At 43.8% G+C, this 19,438-nt stretch overlaps 1 protein-coding gene across 1 annotated transcript in view; it reads left to right on the top strand.

The window, feature by feature from the left end:
- LOC121580570 (receptor-type tyrosine-protein phosphatase mu-like) overlaps nt 1–19,438 on the top strand; it is a gene marked incomplete at its 3' end in the record, with an annotated part of 542,380 nt that overhangs the window by 167,170 nt on the left and 355,772 nt on the right. The window contains exon 3 of the mRNA XM_045213497.1: nt 7,572–7,846. Within this exon, the coding sequence (XP_045069432.1) occupies nt 7,572–7,846 (275 nt within the window). The remainder of the gene's footprint in view (nt 1–7,571; nt 7,847–19,438) is intronic.

Genomic DNA, 19,438 nt, shown 5'->3' with positions numbered 1-19,438 from the left:
AAAACATTCCTCATGAAGCTGGTTGAGAGAATGCCAAGAGTGTGCAAAGCTGTCATCAAGGCAAAGGGTGGCTACTTTGAAGAATCTCAAATATAAAATATATTTTGATTTGCTTAACACTTTTTTTGGTTACTACATGATTCCATATGTGTTATTTCATAGTTTTAATGTCTTCCCTATTATTCTACAATGCAGAAAATAGTAAAAATAAAGAAAAACCCTTGAATGAGTAGGTAATGACTGGTACTAATACACACCTACTCATTCCAATGCCTTTTATGTCTTCTGTTTGCAGTGTTTTCATCCCTACCATGTTGATTCCTACCTAATTTCAGGCTTTTTAGTACTTTTGTGTAACTGTGACTCGTTTCAGGAAACTAGGCGTATGTCATGAGTCACTACTTCACAGGAGCGTCATTTGAACGTAAACTAAAAATAAATAAAAAATCTAAATGCGTTTTTTGTCTGAATGCCTTCTGAAACATATGAACTTTCATGTGCCTTAATAACAAACTTGTATGCCATCTGTAAATATGAATACAATTGTTAAAGTAAGAGCCTAGTTGGTTTAGTCACGGAAGAAGATAGCAACCTTTCCGCTAGCCATGATTGGCTGAGATAATGAGTGGGCTCGACATGCCGAGAGATGAGTTCGGATTGGTCTGCCATGTAGCACGCTTCTGTCCATAACATGAGCTGGTCGGTATGTTTAGGTAATCCTTTCCAACGCGGCTTTTTAAAAAATATATCACGTAGTAGAACTGCATAAGTGAGTTTTGAAATCAGTGGAATTAGAGTATGATAGCTAAGGAGATGGAGAAAATTCTGGCGTTTGATTGCAAATATGCAGACGGAGTCGAAAAGAGAACACACAGAAGGCTGTTGTATAAAACACCTGTCTCCGGATTACATCTTCAAACTAAGGGCAACCATGGCATCCGTGACAGAGAGGGAGAAGCGTCCATCCTTGTATACGGGTAAGATAGTCTAGCTAGCTACATTTTCAGATATTACAAGTTTCTAATTGTGTATTAAAGTCGTTTTCATTTCAAGTTAAAGTGTAATATCAGCTAGCTAGCTAGCTAACGTTACATGTATGATCTGTGTAGTAATATTATTCGTATCTCAGAGTCATTTGCATTGCTAGTTATAGCCTAATGTTAGCTAGCTAACATTGAACCTGGTTGGTTAGCTACCTTCAGATTCAAGCAGGGTAGTAACGTCATGAGTTGGGATTAGAGTTCATTGTTTAGCAAGCTAGCTACATGTCTAAACAAAAGACTCCACTATGCAAGTAACTATTTCAGTAGAATGTTTATGATGTCACTGCGACAACTGTCGATAGACGTAGCTGGTAAATTCACTCTGGCTATCTACTCTGATTTCAGAGCACTCGTGTCTGAGTGTGCCAGAGCACAGAATAACTGACAAATTTACGAACGCTCAACACCCGTTGAATATGGCCTGTGTCAGTAAACGTTGGCAAAAAAGCGTAATTAGATTGTTGCCAGCAGCATAGTTGCAGTCACCAACGCTCTGGATAACATAAAAACAGCCTAACCAGCTCTGCTAGGGCATGTAAAATGGTCAGAGTGAGCTGTTCTCTCATTTGTGTCTGGAAGTAGCTAACAAGCTAGCCAACGTTAGCCAGTTAGCTTGGGTGCTTGACTGCTGTTGTTAGGTCAGAACGCTGAGATCAACCCTCGGCCAAAGCGTCCAGTGTGTGCTCTGAACGCTCCGAGACCGAAACGCTCTGATTTTACGAATGGACAATCTGTTCATAAATACTATAAATAGAAAGTTGAATACAAATTATTTTACAACATTCCCTATCTTGAATAGTATAGTGTATTTGTAGTTTATTTCTTTATCAATTGTTTTTTTTGATTGTTTTCCTGTTTTTTATTACAATCGCTACCATGGATAGTATTGGGTGTTCCATTATTCCACTCCTGTGTGGGAACTTTGTATTTTTTTAGAATAGCGATGGAGTAGTCTTGGTGTCTCGGATCAGTTGGATTTTAATATACAGTTTATCGACTACGAGAGCTACACGTTTCCCTTTTAGTCTATTCACTTTGAAGAGTGGGTACAGAACTTTGCTCCGTCCTGCAATTTAGTTCGGGAAATAATTCATGCCTGTTTTCGTGCTGGCTTTTAACAATTATTTTATCTTTAAAGAAAGCAAATTTGGCAACGATTGGGCGCTCGTATCGCTGTCCTCGCTGTCCAAAATGATGTACATGTTCGAGTTTGATTTTGTCTACAGTATCGCCTGCGATCGGTAGCGCTTTAACCAGGAATTCTTTCACCACACTCTCTGGACCTTCACCCTCATCCTCTTTAAGCACCAGATTTTCTCGCATAGATCCAGTCTGTAAGGCTAGATCCATTTTCTGTAAGTCTGTAAGGCTAGATCCGTTTTCTGTAAGTCTGTAAGGCTAGATCCGTTTTCTGTAAGTCTGTAAGGCTAGATCCGTAAGGCTAGATCCGTTTTCTGTAAGTCTGTAAGGCTAGATCCGTAAGGCTAGATCCGTTTTCTGTAAGTCTGTAAGGCTAGATCCGTTTTCTGTAAGTCTGTAACGCTAGATCCGTAAGGCTAGATCCGTTTTCTGTAAGTCTGTAAGGCTAGATCCGTTTTCTGTAAGTTTGTAACGCTAGATCCGTAAGGCTAGATCCGTTTTCTGTAAGTCTTACCGTTCCAGGTGGTGAAAAGCACAAATCGTGTCCGTTGGAGTCTCGTTTTCTTCTGGGGATTGCGTCTCCATGCTGTCCTCTCTGTCATGTTTTGGTGTTGACTGTGTTGGTAATATCGGTTGATACATTTCTCTAGCCTTATAATTTGTTTTGTGTTGTAATCCAGATTGAAGGTTATTGCCCAGGAGTATGTGGAGAAGTGCTAATATTTAATTAGATTTACAGATATGGAATATTCCGTTTTTATCTTGAGGCATTCTGCTTTCTTCAGTCCATCATTGTTCCTCCTCTGCCTCCCCGATCACATTGACTGATTCACATTAATAGTAAACAACCTGTTTTTAATCACTACAGGAAATAAATCACTAGGTGTTCTCTTTGGTCCTCAGTCTGCATCCCAAATGGCACCCTATTCCCTATATAGTGCATTACTTTTGACCAGGTATCCATAAGTAGTGTACTATGTAGGGAATAGGGTACCATTTGGGACACAGCATCTGTCTTTGTAATGGAGCTTCAATGGAATCTATTCATCATGAGGATATTAGTGTTGGTTCATATCACACTGACAGAGCTCCTGACTCCCCGATGGGTGGATGGAGAGAGGAGTGCGGGAGGGAGACAGGGAGGGAGGGAAGGAGGGAGGCAGGGAGGGAAGGAGAGAGGGAGGGAGAAACAGAATGTTTAGTCAGCTGAGTAGATGGTTGAGTGTTATTTAAATGACCCTAATAGAACCTTCTGTCGTGCGTTGATCAATGTTGGAGCGTCTCAAAGTCTCTGACCTGCTCTCTATATCAACAGGGCCTTTTAAATCCTTAGAAACAGACACACTAGAGTAAACAAGGTGCTGGTTAAAGGGTTTGAACCATTTCCCAAACTCAGTCCTTGGGACAATAATCAAAGCTTGATGATGAGTTGATTATTTGAATCAGCTGTGTAGTGCTAGGGCAAAAACCAAAACGTGCACCCATCTGCTCTGCTATAAGATACACTATATTACACATTCTCCATATTCAACTCAGTGGTCAGATATGTAGTGCTGTAGGTGCAGTGTAATGTGTTGTTTTATAGGGTCAGCCATAGTAGTATGATAGGTGCAGTGTAATGTGTTGTTTTACAGGGTCAGCCATAGTAGTATGATAGGTCCAGTGTAATGTGTTGTTTTACAGGGTCAGCCATAGTAGTATGATAGGTGTTGTTTTACAGGGTCAGCCATAGTAGTATGATAGGTGCAGTGTAATGTGTTGTTTTACAGGGTCAGCCATAGTAGTATGATAGGTGTTGTTTTACAGGGTCAGCCATAGTAGTATGATAGGTGCAGTGTAATGTGTTGTTTTACAGGGTCAGCCATAGTAGGATGATAGGTCCAGTGTAATGTGTTGTTTTACAGGGTCAGCCATAGTAGTATGATAGGTCCAGTGTAACGTGTTGTTTTACAGGGTCAGCCATAGTAGTATGATAGGTGTTGTTTTACAGGGTCAGCCATGCTCTTTGACAATGTGGCTCTCGTCAACTGAAGATAACTTAATAGGGAACAGGTGTGTTATTTGAGACACTACATGTGTCTTGAGGGATCTCTACAGCAGCTGGATGGTAAACGGGCGGCAGGTCGCCTAGCGCTTAGAGCATTGGGCCAGTAACCCAAAGGTCGCTGGTTCGAATACCCTAGCCGACAACAGTAGAAATGAAGAGAGATGTATTGAGATGTTGTTGACTAGAGATCAGTAGAGATGTATTGAGATGTTGTAGACTAGAGATCAGTAGAGATGTATAGAGATGTATTGAGATGTTGTTGACTAGAGATCAGTAGATATGTATTGAGATGTTGTTGACTAGAGATCAGTAGAGATGTATTGAGATGTTGTAGACTAGAGATCAGTAGAGCTTAAGAGAGATGTATTGAGATGTTGTTGACTAGAGATGAGTAGAGATGTATTGAGATGTTGTAGACTAGAGATCAGTAGAGATTACTAGAGATGTATTGAGATGTTGTAGACTAGAGATCAGTGGAGATTAAGAGAGATGTATTGAGATGTTGTAGACTAGAGATCAGTAGAGATTAAGAGAGATGTATTGGGATGTTGTAGACTAGAGATCAGTAGAGATGTATTGAGATGTTGTAGACTAGAGATCAGTGGAGATTAAGAGAGATGTATTGAGATGTTGTAGACTAGAGATCAGTAGAGATTAAGAGAGATGTATTGAGATGTTGTAGGCTAGAGATCAGTAGAGATGTATTGAGATGTTGTAGACTAGATATCAGTAGAGATTAAGAGAGATGTATTGAGATGTTGTAGACTAGAGATCAGTAGAGATTAATAGAGATGTATTGAGATGTTGTAGACTAGAGATCAGTAGAGATGTATTGAGATGTTGTAGACTAGAGATCAGTAGAGATTAATAGAGATGTATTGAGATGTTGTTGACTAGAGATCAGTAGAGATGTATTGAGATGTTGTTGACTAGAGATCAGTAGAGATGTATTGAGATGTTGTAGACTAGAGATCAGTAGAGATGTATTGAGATGTTGTAGACTAGAGATCAGTAGAGATGTATTGAGATGTTGTAGACTAGAGATCAGTAGAGATGTATTGAGATGTTGTAGACTAGAGATCAGTAGAGATGTATTGAGATGTTGTAGACTAGAGATCAGTAGAGATTAATAGAGATGTATTGAGATGTTGTTGACTAGAGATCAGTAGAGATGTATTGAGATGTTGTAGACTAGAGATCAGTAGAGATGTATTGAGATGTTGTAGACTAGAGATCAGTAGAGATGTATTGAGATGTTGTAGACTAGAGATCAGTAGAGATGTATTGAGATGTTGTAGACTAGAGATCAGATCCCGTAACACCACCACCCAGGAGATGTGTCATAGCATGACCAACAAACTGGAAAAGCTTGACTCGGCGTCATCACAGCTCTTCTCTCTGTTCCTCCTCTCCTCCTTCTGTTCCATTGTGTAAACATGACAGACTCATTATCTGAGAAGAGGGGGAGGAGAGAAAGAGAGAGACTGTGTTATTTAGCACAACAAGATAAGCAGTGTGAGTCACTGAAGGATCAAACTGGGTTCTGGTAAAGGTTGTACGTATGGTGAACTACAGGATGAAAGATGGGGAACATTTGTCACCTCTTTTTTCTAATGTACCTCAGCAAATCTAAAGACAAGTTAGATCTGTGTCTGTGAGTGGCTCTGTGTATAAAGTCAGGTATTTCATGTAAAATGAGCAAAACTTTTTCTGCTTGGTCTATTCTGCTGTCTTTTCTGAACCAAAAAAATAAATAATGTCTAAACGCTCCCTGTCGTGATAATGAATTGTACTGTGCTGTTCATTCATTAATATCAACACAGACCTTGTCACTTCCCTCTTCTGGGTTTCAGTATGTCTCACATGTCCGTTCATTACATCATGTATCTTGTCTTCTCTCTGTAGAGCTGACGTCTATTGGCCTATGAGAGGATGAGATATGGGATGAATGTTTTGCCAATATAACCATTCTGACTTGTGTCCTATTGGCAAGTGGAGAGAGGATTAGATTAACCTTTCAAGTTCAATCAATTTTTTTTATCTTTTAGCTATTGATTCCTCATCTTTTTCTTCTTAATTTTTCTCCATCATTTGAGATAAAAAATCGTTAAAACCCTCTGTGTAGCACGATACTATGAGATATATGACTGCTCTCCTCAGGGTTGGGGTCAATTCCATTTCAATTCCTGTCAATTCAGGAAGTACACTAAAATTCAAAATCCAATTATCTTCAATGCTTTTTCAATGAGGAACATTTGGAATTGGAGTTTGGCTTACTTAATTGACTGGAATTGAAATGGTTATTGACCCAAATCCTGTCACAGTCAATGATACAGAACAGCACACAGTCCTCTCACAGTCTTCAATCTCTACATAAGGCAACTTTGCTGACCATAATATTAAAGGTGCTACAGACGGTGGTGAGTACGGCCCAGTACATCACTGGGGCCGAGCTCCCTGCCATCCAGGACCTCTATACCAGGCGGTGTCAGAGGAAGGCCCTAAACATTGTCAAAGACTCCAGCCACCCAAGTCAAAGACTGTTCTCTCTGCCACTGCACGGCAAGCGGTACCGATGCACCAAGTCTGGAACCAACAGGACCCTGAGCAGCTTCTACCCCCAAGCCATACGACTGCTACTTAGTTAGAAAAAAGAGTTAACCAATAGCTACCCGGACTATCTGCATTGACCCTTTTTGCACCAACTCTTTTGACTCGTCACGTACGCTGCTGTTACTGTTTATTATCTATCCTGTTGCCTAGTCACTTTACCCCAACCTATATGTACATATCTACCTCAATGACCTCGTACCCCTGCACATCGACTCAGTACTGGTATCCTGTGTATAAGTTATCATTACTCATCGTGTATTTATTCCTCTGGTTATAATTTTTCTATTATTTCTGTATTTTCTTTCTCTCTGCATTGTTGGGAAGGGCCCGTCAGTAAGCATTTCACTGTTAGTCTACACCTGTTGTTTATGAAGCATGTGACAAATACCATTGGATTTGATTTGATTTAATACCTGTTATTGTCTACCCCTCCACAGTGTTGTCCTCTCCACTGTTATACTATCAAACGTGTTAAAGATGGTTAAATGCTATCTACAGATGTAGGATCTTCTTTTGATCAGTCTTTTGTTGCTGAGAATTTTCCTGCAACGCAGGAAATGCAGATGAGCTTTATGATCGACTACACCTTCAAATCCCGTTTCCTGATTATTTTGCTGCGACAATACAGGTTGGATGTGATCCTGTCTGTGTTATGGAGTCCTGACCCCCCCGCTACAGAGTGCTTACCCCCATGTAATGTTGTCCTCTCCTCTCCTCTGCTGCCCCAGATTCAGCCTTCATGATGGTCAACACATCGGGGCGTTTCGCTGGTCAGAAGGCCCTCCTCCTGACCCCCAAGCTGAAGGAGAACGACACCCACTGCGTCATCTTCAAGTACTTCCTGTCTGGGCGCGAGGGGGCGGGGCCGGGGCAGCTCAACGTGTACATCAGAGAGAACAACAGTCCCATGGGCATGCCCGTCTGGAACGTGTCTGGGCCGGCTACTAGAGCTTGGGGACAGGTAGAACTGGCCATCTCTACCTACTGGCCCAACTTCTATCAGGTGAGTTATCACTATACCTTACCTTACTTTACTTTACCTTACCTTAGTTGACCTTACCTTACCTTAGTTTACCTTACCTTACATTACCTTAGTTTACCTTACCTTACCTTAGTTTACCTTACCTTACCTTAGTTTACCTTACCTTACCTTAGTTGACATTACCTTACCTTAGTTGACATTACCTTACATTACCTAACCTCACCTTACCTTACATTACCTTAGTTGACCTTACCTTACCTTACCTTACCTCACCTTACATTACCTTAGTTGACCTTACCTTACCTTACTGTAGTTTACTTTACCTTACCTTACATTACCTTAGTTTACCTTACCTTACCTTAGTTTACCTTACCTTACCTTAGTTGACATTACCTTACATTACCTAACCTCACCTTACCTTACATTACCTTAGTTGACATTACCTTACCTTACCTTACCTCACCTTACATTACCTTAGTTGACCTTACCTTACCTTACCTTACCTTACCTTACCTTAGTTTACCTTACCTTACCTTAGTTTACCTTACCTTACCTTAGTTGACATTACCTTACATTACCTAACCTCACCTTACCTTACCTTGGTTGACCTTACCTTACCTTACCTCACCTCACCTTACATTACCTTAGTTGACCTTACCTTACCTTACCGTAGTTTACTTTACCTTACCTTACATTACCTATACCAATGGTAGGATTTTCAATACCATAAAAAAAGAAAGAATACAATAATATAATAATAATAATAATAGCTTTTCGACCTGCTGATGACGCTCTCCGTAGCTGATGTAAGACCTTTAAACAGGTCAACATTCACAAGGCTGATTACCAGGACGTGTACTCCGAGCATGCGTTGACCAACTGGCAAGTGTCTTCACTGACATTTTCAACCTGTCCCTGTCTGAGTCTGTAACACCAACATGTTTCAAGCAGACCACCATAGTCCCTGTGCCCAAGAAAACTAAGATAACCTGCTTAAATGACTACCGACCCGTAGCACTGACGTCTGTAGCCATGAAGTGCTTTGAAAGGCTGGTCATGGCTCACATCAACACCATTATCCCAGAAACCCTAGACCCACTCCAATTTGCATACCGCCCCAACAGATCCACAGATGATGCAATCTCTATCAAAAGGAACACCTACGTGAGAATGCTATTAATTGACTACAGCTCAGCGTTCAACACCATAGTGCCCTCAAAGCTCATCACTAAGCTAAGGACCCTGGGACTAAACATCTCCCTCTGCAACTGGATCCTGGACTTCCTGACGGGCCGCCCCCAGGTGGTAAGGGTAGGTAACAACACATCTGCCACGCTGATCCTCAACACGGGGGCCCCTCAGGGGTGCATGCTCAGTCCCCTCCCTGTTCACCCATGACTGCATGGCCAGGCACGACTCCAACACCATCATTAAGTTTGCCGACGACACAACAGTGGTAGGCCTGATCACCGACAACGATGAGACAGCCTATAGGGAGGAGGTCAGAGACCTGGCCGTGTGGTGCCAGGATAACAACTTCTCCCTCAACGTGATCAAGACAAAGGAGATGATTGTGGACTACGGGAAAAAGAGGACAGAGCACGCCCCAATTCTCATCGACGGGGCTGTAGTGGAGCAGGTTGAGAGCTTCATGTTCCTTGGTGTCCACATCACCAACAAACTATCATGGTCCAAACACACCAAGACATTCGTGAAGAGGGCACGACAAAGTCTATTCCCCTCAGATCCTCAAAAAGTTCTACAGCTGCACCATCGAGAACATCCTGACTGGTAGCATCACTGCCTGGTATGGTGCGTACGGCCCAGTACATCACTGGGGCCAAGTTTCCTGCCATCCAGGATCTCTATACCAGGCGGTGTCAGAGTAAGGCCCTAAAAATTGACAAAGACTCCAGTCACCCTAGTCATAGACTGTTCTCTCTGCTACCGCACGGCAAGCGGTACCGGAGCGCCAAGTCTAGGTCCAAAAGGCTTCTTGAGAGCTTCTACCCCCAAGCCATAAGACTCCTGAACAGCTAATCAAATGGCTACCCAGACTATTGCTTCATGTCTTAAAGTAATGTCTCCCGAGTGGCGCAGTGGTCTAAGGCACTATATTGCAGTGCTAGCTGTGCCACTAGAGATCCTGGTTCGAATCCAGGCTCTGTCGTAGCCGGCCGCGACCGGGAGACCCATGGGGCAGCGCACAATAGGGTCGGGGAGGGAATGGCTGGCAGGGATGTAGCTCAGTTGGTAGAGCATGGCGTTTGCAATGCCAGGGATGTGGGTTCGATTCCCACGGGGGCCAGTATGAAAAAATACTGTATGCACTCACTAACTGTAAGTCGCTCTGGATAAGAGCGTCTGCTAAATGACTAAAATGTATTGCCCCACCCCCTCGTTTACGCTGCTGCTACTCTCTGTTTATTATCTATCACTTTAACTCTACCTACATGTACATATTACCTCAACTAACTTGTGCCCCCACAAATTGACTCTGTACCGGTACCCCCTGTATATAACCTCCCTACTGTTATTTTACTGCTGCTCTTTAATTATCTGTTATTTTTTAGTTATCTATTTTTACTTAACAATCATTTTTCTTAAAACTGCATTTTTGGTTAAGGGCTTGTAAGTAAGCATTTGACTATAAGGTCTACACATGTTGTATTCGGCACATGTGAGTTCCCACATATGCTGAGCACTTGTTGGCTGCTTTTCCTTCAATCTGCCGTCCGACTCATCCCAAACCATCTCAATTGCGTTGAGGTCAGGTGATTGTGGAGGCCAGGTCATCTGATGCAGCACTCCATCACTCTCCTTCTTGGTAAAATAGCCCTTACACAGCCTGGAGGTGTGTTGGGTCATTGTCCTGTTGAAAAACAAATGATAGTCCCACTAAGCCCAAACCAGATGGGATGGCGTATCGCAGTAGAATGCTGTGTTAGCCATGCTGGTTAAGTGTGCCTTGAATTCTAAATCAATCACAGACAGTGTCAATCACAGACATCCTCTGCAGCAGAGGTAACTCTGGGTCTTCCATTCCTGTGGCGGTCCTCATGAGAGCCAGTTTCATCATAGCGCTTGATGGTTTTTGCGACTGCACTTTAAGAAACTTTAAAATGTCTTGAAATGTTCCATATTGACTGACCTTCATGTCTTAAAGTAATGATGGAATGTTGTTTCTCTTTGCTTATTTGAGCTGTTCTTGCCATAATATGGACTTGGTATTTTACCAAATAGGGCTATCTTCTGTATACCCCGCCTACCTTGTCACAGCACAACTGATTGGCTAAAAAGCATTAAGAAGGAAAGAAATTCCACAAAATAACTTTGAATTGAATTGCATTCCAGGTGACTACCTCATGAAGCTGGTTGAGAGAATGCCAAGAGTGTGCAAAGCTGTCATCAAGGCAAAGGGTGGCTTTTTGAAGGATCTCAAATATAAAGTAATTTGTTTAAAACTTTTTTGGTTAATACATGAGTCCATATGTGTTATTTCATAGTTTTGATGTCTTCACTATTATTCTACCATGTAGAAAATAGTAAAAATATAGAAAAACCCTTGAAGGAGTAGGTGTATCCAAACGTTTGATTGGTACTGTAGATACTAAGAAAATGTCCATTCCCCCATTGATACAGTACAGAATAGATACTAAGACAACCAACCCCATTGATACAGTACAGAATAGATACTAAGACAACCAACCCATTGATACAAGACAAAGATGACTCAGTCATTGGTTCGTTAACACAGTAAAGACTGACAGAGGTTTCTGAACAGGCCCAAATTGTCGTCAATAGCTACATAAAACATTTCATTACACACACGTCTCTACCCTTTTATTAATTTGACCTGAAGGCGCCGGAGGAGATGGCTGCCGTTTTACGGGCTCCTAACCAATTGTGCTATTGTGTGTGTTTTTTCGGGACGTTAAAAACTGTAATATCTTATGTTTCACCGAGTCGTGGCTGAACGACGACATGGAAAAGATACAGCTGGCGGGATATACGCTGCATCGGCAAGATAGAACAGCTGCCTCCGGTAAGACAAGGGGTGGCGGTCTGTGTATATTTGTAAATAACAGCTGGTGCACGAAATCTAATATTAAGGAAGTCTCAAGGTTTTGCTCGCCTGAGGTAGAGTATCTCATGATAAGCTGTAGACCACACTATTTACCAAGAGAGTTTAATCTATATTTTTCGTAGCTGTCTATTTACCACCACAAACCGATGCTGGCACTAAGATCACACTCAACGAGCTGTATAAGGCCATAAGCAAACAAGAAAATGCTCATCCAGAGGCGGCGCTCCTAGTGGCCGGGGACTTTAATGCAGGAAAACTTAAATCCGTTTTACCTAATATCTACCAGCATGTTAAATATGCAACCAGAGGGGAAAAAAAAACTCTAGACCACCTTTACTCCACACACAGAGACGCGTACAAAGCTCTCCCTCGCCCTCCATTTGGCAAATCTGACCATAATTCTATCCTCCTGATTCCTGCTTACAAGCAAAAACCAAAGCAGGAAGTACCAGTGACTCACTCAATACAGAAGTGGTCAGATGACCCAGATGCTTAGCTACAGGACAGTTTTGCTTGCACAGACTGGAATATGTTCCGGGATTCTTCCGATGGCATTGAGGAGTACACCACATCAGTCACTGGCTTCATCAATAAGTGCATCGATGACATCATCTCCACAGTGACCGTACATACATACCCCAACCAGAAGCCATGGATTACAGGCAACATCCGCACTGAGCTAAAGGGTAGAGCAGCCACTTTGAAGGAGCGTGACTCTAACCCGGAAGCTTATAAGAAATCCCGCTATGCCCTCCGACGAACCATCAAACAGGCAAAGCGTCAGTACAGGACTAAGATTGAATCGTACTACTCGTCAGATGTGGCAGGGCTTGCAAACTATTACGGACTACAAAGGGAAGCACAGCCGTGAGCTGCCCAGTGACACAAGCCTACCAGACGAGCTAAATTACTATGCTCGCTTCGAGGCAAGCAACACTGAAGCATGCATGAGAGCACCAGCTGTTCCAGACGACTGTGTGATCACGGTCTCCGTAGCCGATGTGAGTAAGACCTTTAAACAGGTCAATTACCAGGACGTGTACTCCAAGCATGTGCTGACCAACTGGCAAGTGTCTTCACTGACATTTTCAAACTGTCCCTGACTGAGTCTGTAATACCAACATGTTCCAAGCAGACCACCATAGTCCCTGTGCCCAAGAACACTAAGGTAACCTGCCTAAATGACTACCGACCCGTAGCACTCACGTCTGAAGCCATGAAGTGCTTTGAAAGGCTGGTCATGGCTCACATCAACACCATTTCCCAGAAACCCTAGACCCACTCTAATTTGCATACCGCCCCAACAGATCCACAGATGATACAATCTCTATTGCGCTCCACACTGCCCTTTCCCACCTGGACAAAAGGAACACCTACGTGAGAATGGTATTCATTGACTACAGCTCAGCGTTCAACACCATAGTTCCCTCAAAGCTCATCACTAAGCTAAGGACCCTGGGACTAAACACCTCCCTCTGCAACTGGATCCTGGACTTCCTGAAGGGCCGCCCCCAGATGGTAAGGGTAGGGAACAACACATCTGCCATGCTGATCCTCAACACGAGGGCCCCTCAGGGGTGCGTGCTCAGTCCCCTCCTGTACTCCCTGTTCACCCATGACTGCATGGCCAGGCATGACTCCAAAACCATCATTAACATTGCCCACGACACAACAGTGGTAGGCCTGATCATAGACAACGAGGAGACAGCCAATAGGGAGGTGGTCAGAGACCTGGCCGTGTGGTGCCAGGATAACAACCTCTCCCTCAACGTGATCAAGACAAAGGAGATGATTGTGGACTACAGGAAAAGGAGGACCGAGTACGCCCTCATTCTCATCGACGGGGCTGTAGTAGAGCAGGTTGAGAGCTTCAAGTTACTTGGTGTCCACATCACCAACAAACTATCATGGTCCAAACACACCAAGACAGTTGTGAAGAGGGCACGACAAAGCCTATTCCCCCTCAGGAGACTGAAAAGATTTGGCATGGGTCCTCAGATCCTCAAAAAATTATACAACTGCACCATCGATTGCATCCTGACTGGTTGCATCTCCGCCTGGTATGGCAACTGCTTGGCCTCCGACCGCAATGCACTACAGAGGGTAGTGCGTACGGCCCGATACATCACTGGGGCCAAGCTTCCTGCCATCCAGGACCTCTATACCAGGCAGTGTCAGAGGAAGGCCCTAAAAATTACCCCCAAGCTCTCCTCTAGAGCAGTGATGTTTTGGGGCTGTCGCTGGGCAACACAGACTTTCAACTCCCTCCAAAGATTTTCTATGGGGTTGAGATCTGGAGACTGGCTAGGCCACTCCAGGACCTTGAAATGCTTCTTACGAAGCCACTCCTTCGTTGCCCGGGCGGTGTGTTTGGGATCATTGTCATGCTGAAAGACCCAGCCACGTTTCATCTTCAATGCCCTTGCTGATGGAAGGAGGTTTTCACTCAAAATCTCACGATACATGGCCCCATTCATTCTTTCCTATACACGGATCAGTCGTCCTGGTCCCTTTGCAGAAAAACAGCCCCAAAGCATGATGTTTCCACCCCCATGCTTCACAGTAGGTATGGTGTTCTTTGGATGCAACTCAGCATTCTTTGTCCTCCAAACACGACCAGTTGAGTTTTTACCAAAAAGTTCTATTTGGGTTTCATCTGACCATATGACATTCTCCCAATCCTCTTCTGGATCATCCAAATGCACTCTAGCAAACTTCAGACGGGCCTGGACATGTACTGGCTTAAGCAGGGGGATTTGAGTCCCTGGCGGCGTAGTGTGTTACTGATGGTAGGCTTTGTTACTTTGGTCCCAGCTCTCTGCAGGTCATTCACTAGGTCCCCCGTGTGGTTCTGGGATTTTTGCTCACCGTTCTTGTGATCATTTTGACCCCACGGGGTGAGATCTTGCGTGGAGCCCCAGATCGAGGGAGATTATCAGTGGTTTTGTATGTCTTCCATTTCCTAATAATTGCTCCCACAGTTGATTTCTTCAAACCAAGCTGCTTACCTATTGCAGATTCAGTCTTCCCAGCCTGGTGCAGGTCTACAATGTTGTTTCTGGTGTCCTTTGACAGTTCTTTGGTCTTGGCCATAGTGGAGTTTGGAGTGTGACTGTTTGAGGTTGTGGACAGGTGTCTTTTATACTGATAACAAGTTCAAACAGGTGCCATTAATACAGGTAACGAGTGGAGGACAGAGGAGCCTCTTAAAGAAGAAGTTACAGGTCTGTGAGAGCCAGAAATCTTGCTTGTTTGTAGGTGACCAAATACTTATTTTCCACCATAATTTGCAAATAAATTCATAAAAAATCCTACAATGTGATTTTCTGGAATTTTTTTCCTCAATTTGTCTGTCATAGTTGACGTGTACCTATGATGAAAATTACAGGCCTCTCTCATCTTTTTAAGTGGGAGAACTTGCACAATTGGTGGCTGACTAAATACTTTTTTTCCCCCACTGTATGGAGCGATTTCAGTGCCAACAGAAATTGTATTTGTATTCCCAAATATTTTATTTGTATTAGGATATTCAATTTCAATGTAATATTTTAGAATTTGTAAATCACAAATTAAATCATTGAATTCATACATTGAACTTGAATTTCATGATTTGAAACTGAATTGAGTGAATATTGCATTCAGTTAAAAAATTATATTTCAATTTAATTGAATATTCAAATTCAATATTTATATATTCTGTTTCAATATGGTAGATATTGCATTCATTGTCTGCATATCAAGTTTACAAACTATCATTTCAAGTTGATCAAAGTTTCCTATATTCAACTTCTCAGATTCAGTTTTCAAATTCAGTTCTCTAAATTCAGATTCAATCAAAACCAGAGACATCCTGGTACTTTTCCAGCCAGGAAAGGTAGAGGAGAACAGATAAAATCAAATGCACACTGTGGTCAACAGAATATCCTGGAGGTTTCTGAAGCCAATATGGCATGTTGAATTTATTTTCTTCCGATGAATTTTTCTCTAGCATTTGAACCGTTCTGGCTATAAGCTATTATGAACCCATTCCTGAAAGCTACGACTCTCTGGATCTGGTTTCCTCTATGATAATTTAACATTTAACATTTAAGTCATTTAGCAGACGCTCTTATCCGACTTACAAATTGGTGCATTCAACTTAGGATAGCCAGTGGGACAACCGCTTTATTTATTTTTCTTTAATGGGGGGGTTGGGGGAGTGGGGTGGTAGAAGGATTACTGTTATACTATTCCAGGTATTCCTTAAAGAGGTAGGGTTTCAAGTGTCTCCGGAAGGTGGTCAGTGACTCCGCTGTCCTGGCGTCATGGGGGAGCTTGTTCCACCATTGGGGTGCCAGAGCAGCGAATAGCTTTGACTGGGCTGAGCGGGAACTGTGCTTCCGTAGAGGTAGGGGGGCTAGCAGGCCAGAGGTGGATGAACGTAGTGCCCTCGTTTGGGTGTAGGGTCTGGTCAAAGCCTGAAGGTAAGGAGATGCCGTTCCCCTCACAGCTCCGTAAGCAAGCACCATGGTTTTGTAGTAGATGCGAGCTTCAACTGGAAGCCAGTGGAGTGTGCAGAGGAGCAGGGTGACATGAGAGAACTTGGGAAGGTTGAACACCAGACGGGCTGCAGCGTTCTGGATAACTTGTAGGGGTTTAATGGCACAGGCAGGGAGCCCAGCCAACAGCGAGTTGCAGTAATCCAGACAGGAGATGACAAGTGCCTGGATTAGGACCTGTGCCGCTTCCTGTGTAAGGTAGGGTCGTACTCTGCGAATGATGTAGAGCATGAACCTGCAGGATCGGGTCACCCCTTTGATGTTAGCGGAGAACGACAGGGTGTTGTCCAGGGTCACGCCAAGGTTCTTCGCACTCTGGGAGGAGGACACAATGGAGTTGTCAACCGTGATGGCGAGATCATGGAGCAAGCAGTCCTTCCCGGGAGGAAGAGCAACTCCGTCTTGCCGAGGTTCAGCTTGAGGTGGTGATCGCGACATCCACACTGATATGTCCGCCAGACATGCAGAGATGCGATTTGCCACCTGGTTATCAGAAGGGGGAAAGGAGAAAATTAATTGTGTGTCATCTGCGTAGCAATGATAGGAGAGACCATGTGAGGATATGACAGAGCAAAGTGACTTGGTGTATAGAGAAAATAGGAGAGGGCCTAGAACTGAGCCCTGGGGGACACCAGTGTTGAGAGTACGTGGTGCGGAGACAGATTCTCGCCACGCCACCTGGTAGGAGCGACCTGTCAGGTAGGATGCAATCCAAGAGTGAGCCGCGCCGGAGATGCCCAACTCAGAGAGGGTGGAGAGGAGGATCTGATGGTTCACAGTATCAAAGGCAGCAGACAGGTCTAGAAGGATAAGAGCAGAGGAGAGAGAGTTAGCCTTAGCAGTGCGGAGAGCCTCCGTGACATAGAGAAGAGCAGTCTCAGTTGAATGACCAGTCTTGAAACCTGACTGGTTTGGATCAAGAAGGTCATTCTGAGAGAGATAGCAGGAGAGTTGGCTAAAGACGGCACGCTCAAGAGTTTTGGAGAGAAAAGAACAAAGGGATACTGGTCTGTAGTTGTTGACATCGGAGGGATTGAGTGTAGGTTTTTTGAGGAGGGTTGCAACTCTCGCTCTCTTGAAGATGGAAGGGACATAGCCAGCGGTCAAGGATGAGTTGATGAGCGAGGTAAGGGAGAAGGTCTCCGGAAATGGTCTGGAGAAGAGAGGAGGGGATAGGGTCAAGCGGGCAGGTTGTTGGGCGGCCGGCCGTCACAAGTCGCAAGATTTCATCTGGAGAGAGAGTGGAGAAAGAAGTCAAAGCATAGGGTAGGGCAGTGTGAGCAGGACCAGCGGTGTCATTTGACTTAATAAATAATCACAGGCTGCTTTATACGGGAGTGTCACAAAAAAACGCAATATGGCCCCAATTCAAAATTATAGAATTAAAATACAATACAAATCACTCCAGAGATTTGCTATGAACTGGGTAGTATGTAGTTTGTCTATAAACTTTGAGTGAGTGGAAATGCATTGTTCCCAATTGAATACACATTGGATGCATGTAAGCTTTTCTGCTACATGGCCTCTGTACTGTACAATGTCTAGAAGACATACATCTGATAATTTATATATATTTAATGAGCCATAGCACGTTCAAATTAAAGAAAGACACCAACTCCCTTTCCCCAATCAATGTATATTTCAGTACAATCAGTCCATGGCTGCTGACACTAAAGTTGCTATTCAAATCAGTGCTGTGTAAAACATGTACTACTTAGCGATCTCCATAAGAGATCAGTGAATAGATGGGGTGGCTTTCCTTCTCCATAAGAGATCAGTGAATAGATGGGGTGGCTTTCCTTCTCCATAAGAGATCAGTGAATAGATGGGGTGGCTTTCCTTCTCCATAAGAGATCAGTGAATAGATGGGGTGGCTTTCCTTCTCCATAAGAGATCAGTGAATAGATGGGGTGGCTTTCCCCCTGTCTGTCACTCTGATAGGTATGTTGAACTTCCCTCTGTGACATCAAGTGTTTGAGACTCCCCTCATCTCCCCTCGTCTCCTCTCATCTCCTCTCTCAACGATGGGTCAGAGTCAATTATCCCCTGCACTATCATTGATGTTGAAATCAATTAATATCAAAGCTATTAGCCAGCGCTGACGGATGTCAGTAGCACAAACAAAAGATTTCAATTAGAGAGAGAGAAAAAGGAATGGGGTGAGAGAGTGATAGAGGAATGGAGAGAGAGAGGGAGAGATAGATATAGGAATGGGGAGAGAGAGAGAGAGGGATGGGGAGAGTGAGAGAGAGAGAGAGGAATGGGGAGAGGGAGAGAGATAGAGATAGAGGAATGGGGAGAGAGAGAGAGATAGAGGAATGGGGAGATAGAGGAATGGGGAGAGAGAGAGAGAGATAGAGGAATGGGGAGAGAGAGAGAGATCAAGGAATCGGGAGAGAGAGAGAGCGATAGAGGAATGGGGAGAGAGAGAGATAGAGGGATGGGGAGAGAGAGAGAGGAATGGGGGAGAGAGATAGAGGAATGGGGAGAGAGATAGAGGAATGGGGAGAGAGATAGAGAGATAGATGAATGGGGAGAGAGATAGAGGGATGGGGAGAGAGTGCGAGAGATAGAGGAATGGGGAGAGAGATAGAGGGATGGGGAGAGAGAGATAGAGGAATGGGGAGAGAGAGAGAGAGATAGAGGAATGGGGAGATAGATAGAGGGATGGGGAGAGAGAGATAGAGGAATGGGGAGAGAGAGAGAGAGATAGAGGAATGGGGAGAGAGAGAGAGATAGAGGAATGGGGAGAGAGATAGAGAGATAGAGGAATGGGGAGAGAGATAGAGGGATGGGGAGAGAGAGATAGAGGAATGGGGAGAGAGAGAGAGAGATAGAGGAATGGGGAGAGAGATAGAGGAATGGGGAGAGAGAGATAGAGGAATGGGGAGAGAGAGAGAGAGATAGAGGAATGGGGAGAGAGATAGAGAGATAGAGGAATGGGGAGAGAGATAGAGGGATGGGGAGAGAGTGAGAGATAGAGGAATG

Source organism: Coregonus clupeaformis, unplaced genomic scaffold, assembly GCF_020615455.1.
Source record: "Coregonus clupeaformis isolate EN_2021a unplaced genomic scaffold, ASM2061545v1 scaf0116, whole genome shotgun sequence".
Lineage (NCBI taxonomy): Eukaryota > Metazoa > Chordata > Actinopteri > Salmoniformes > Salmonidae > Coregonus > Coregonus clupeaformis.
Note: the sequence above shows the minus strand (reverse complement) of the source record. Positions and strands in the feature narration are given on the sequence as shown.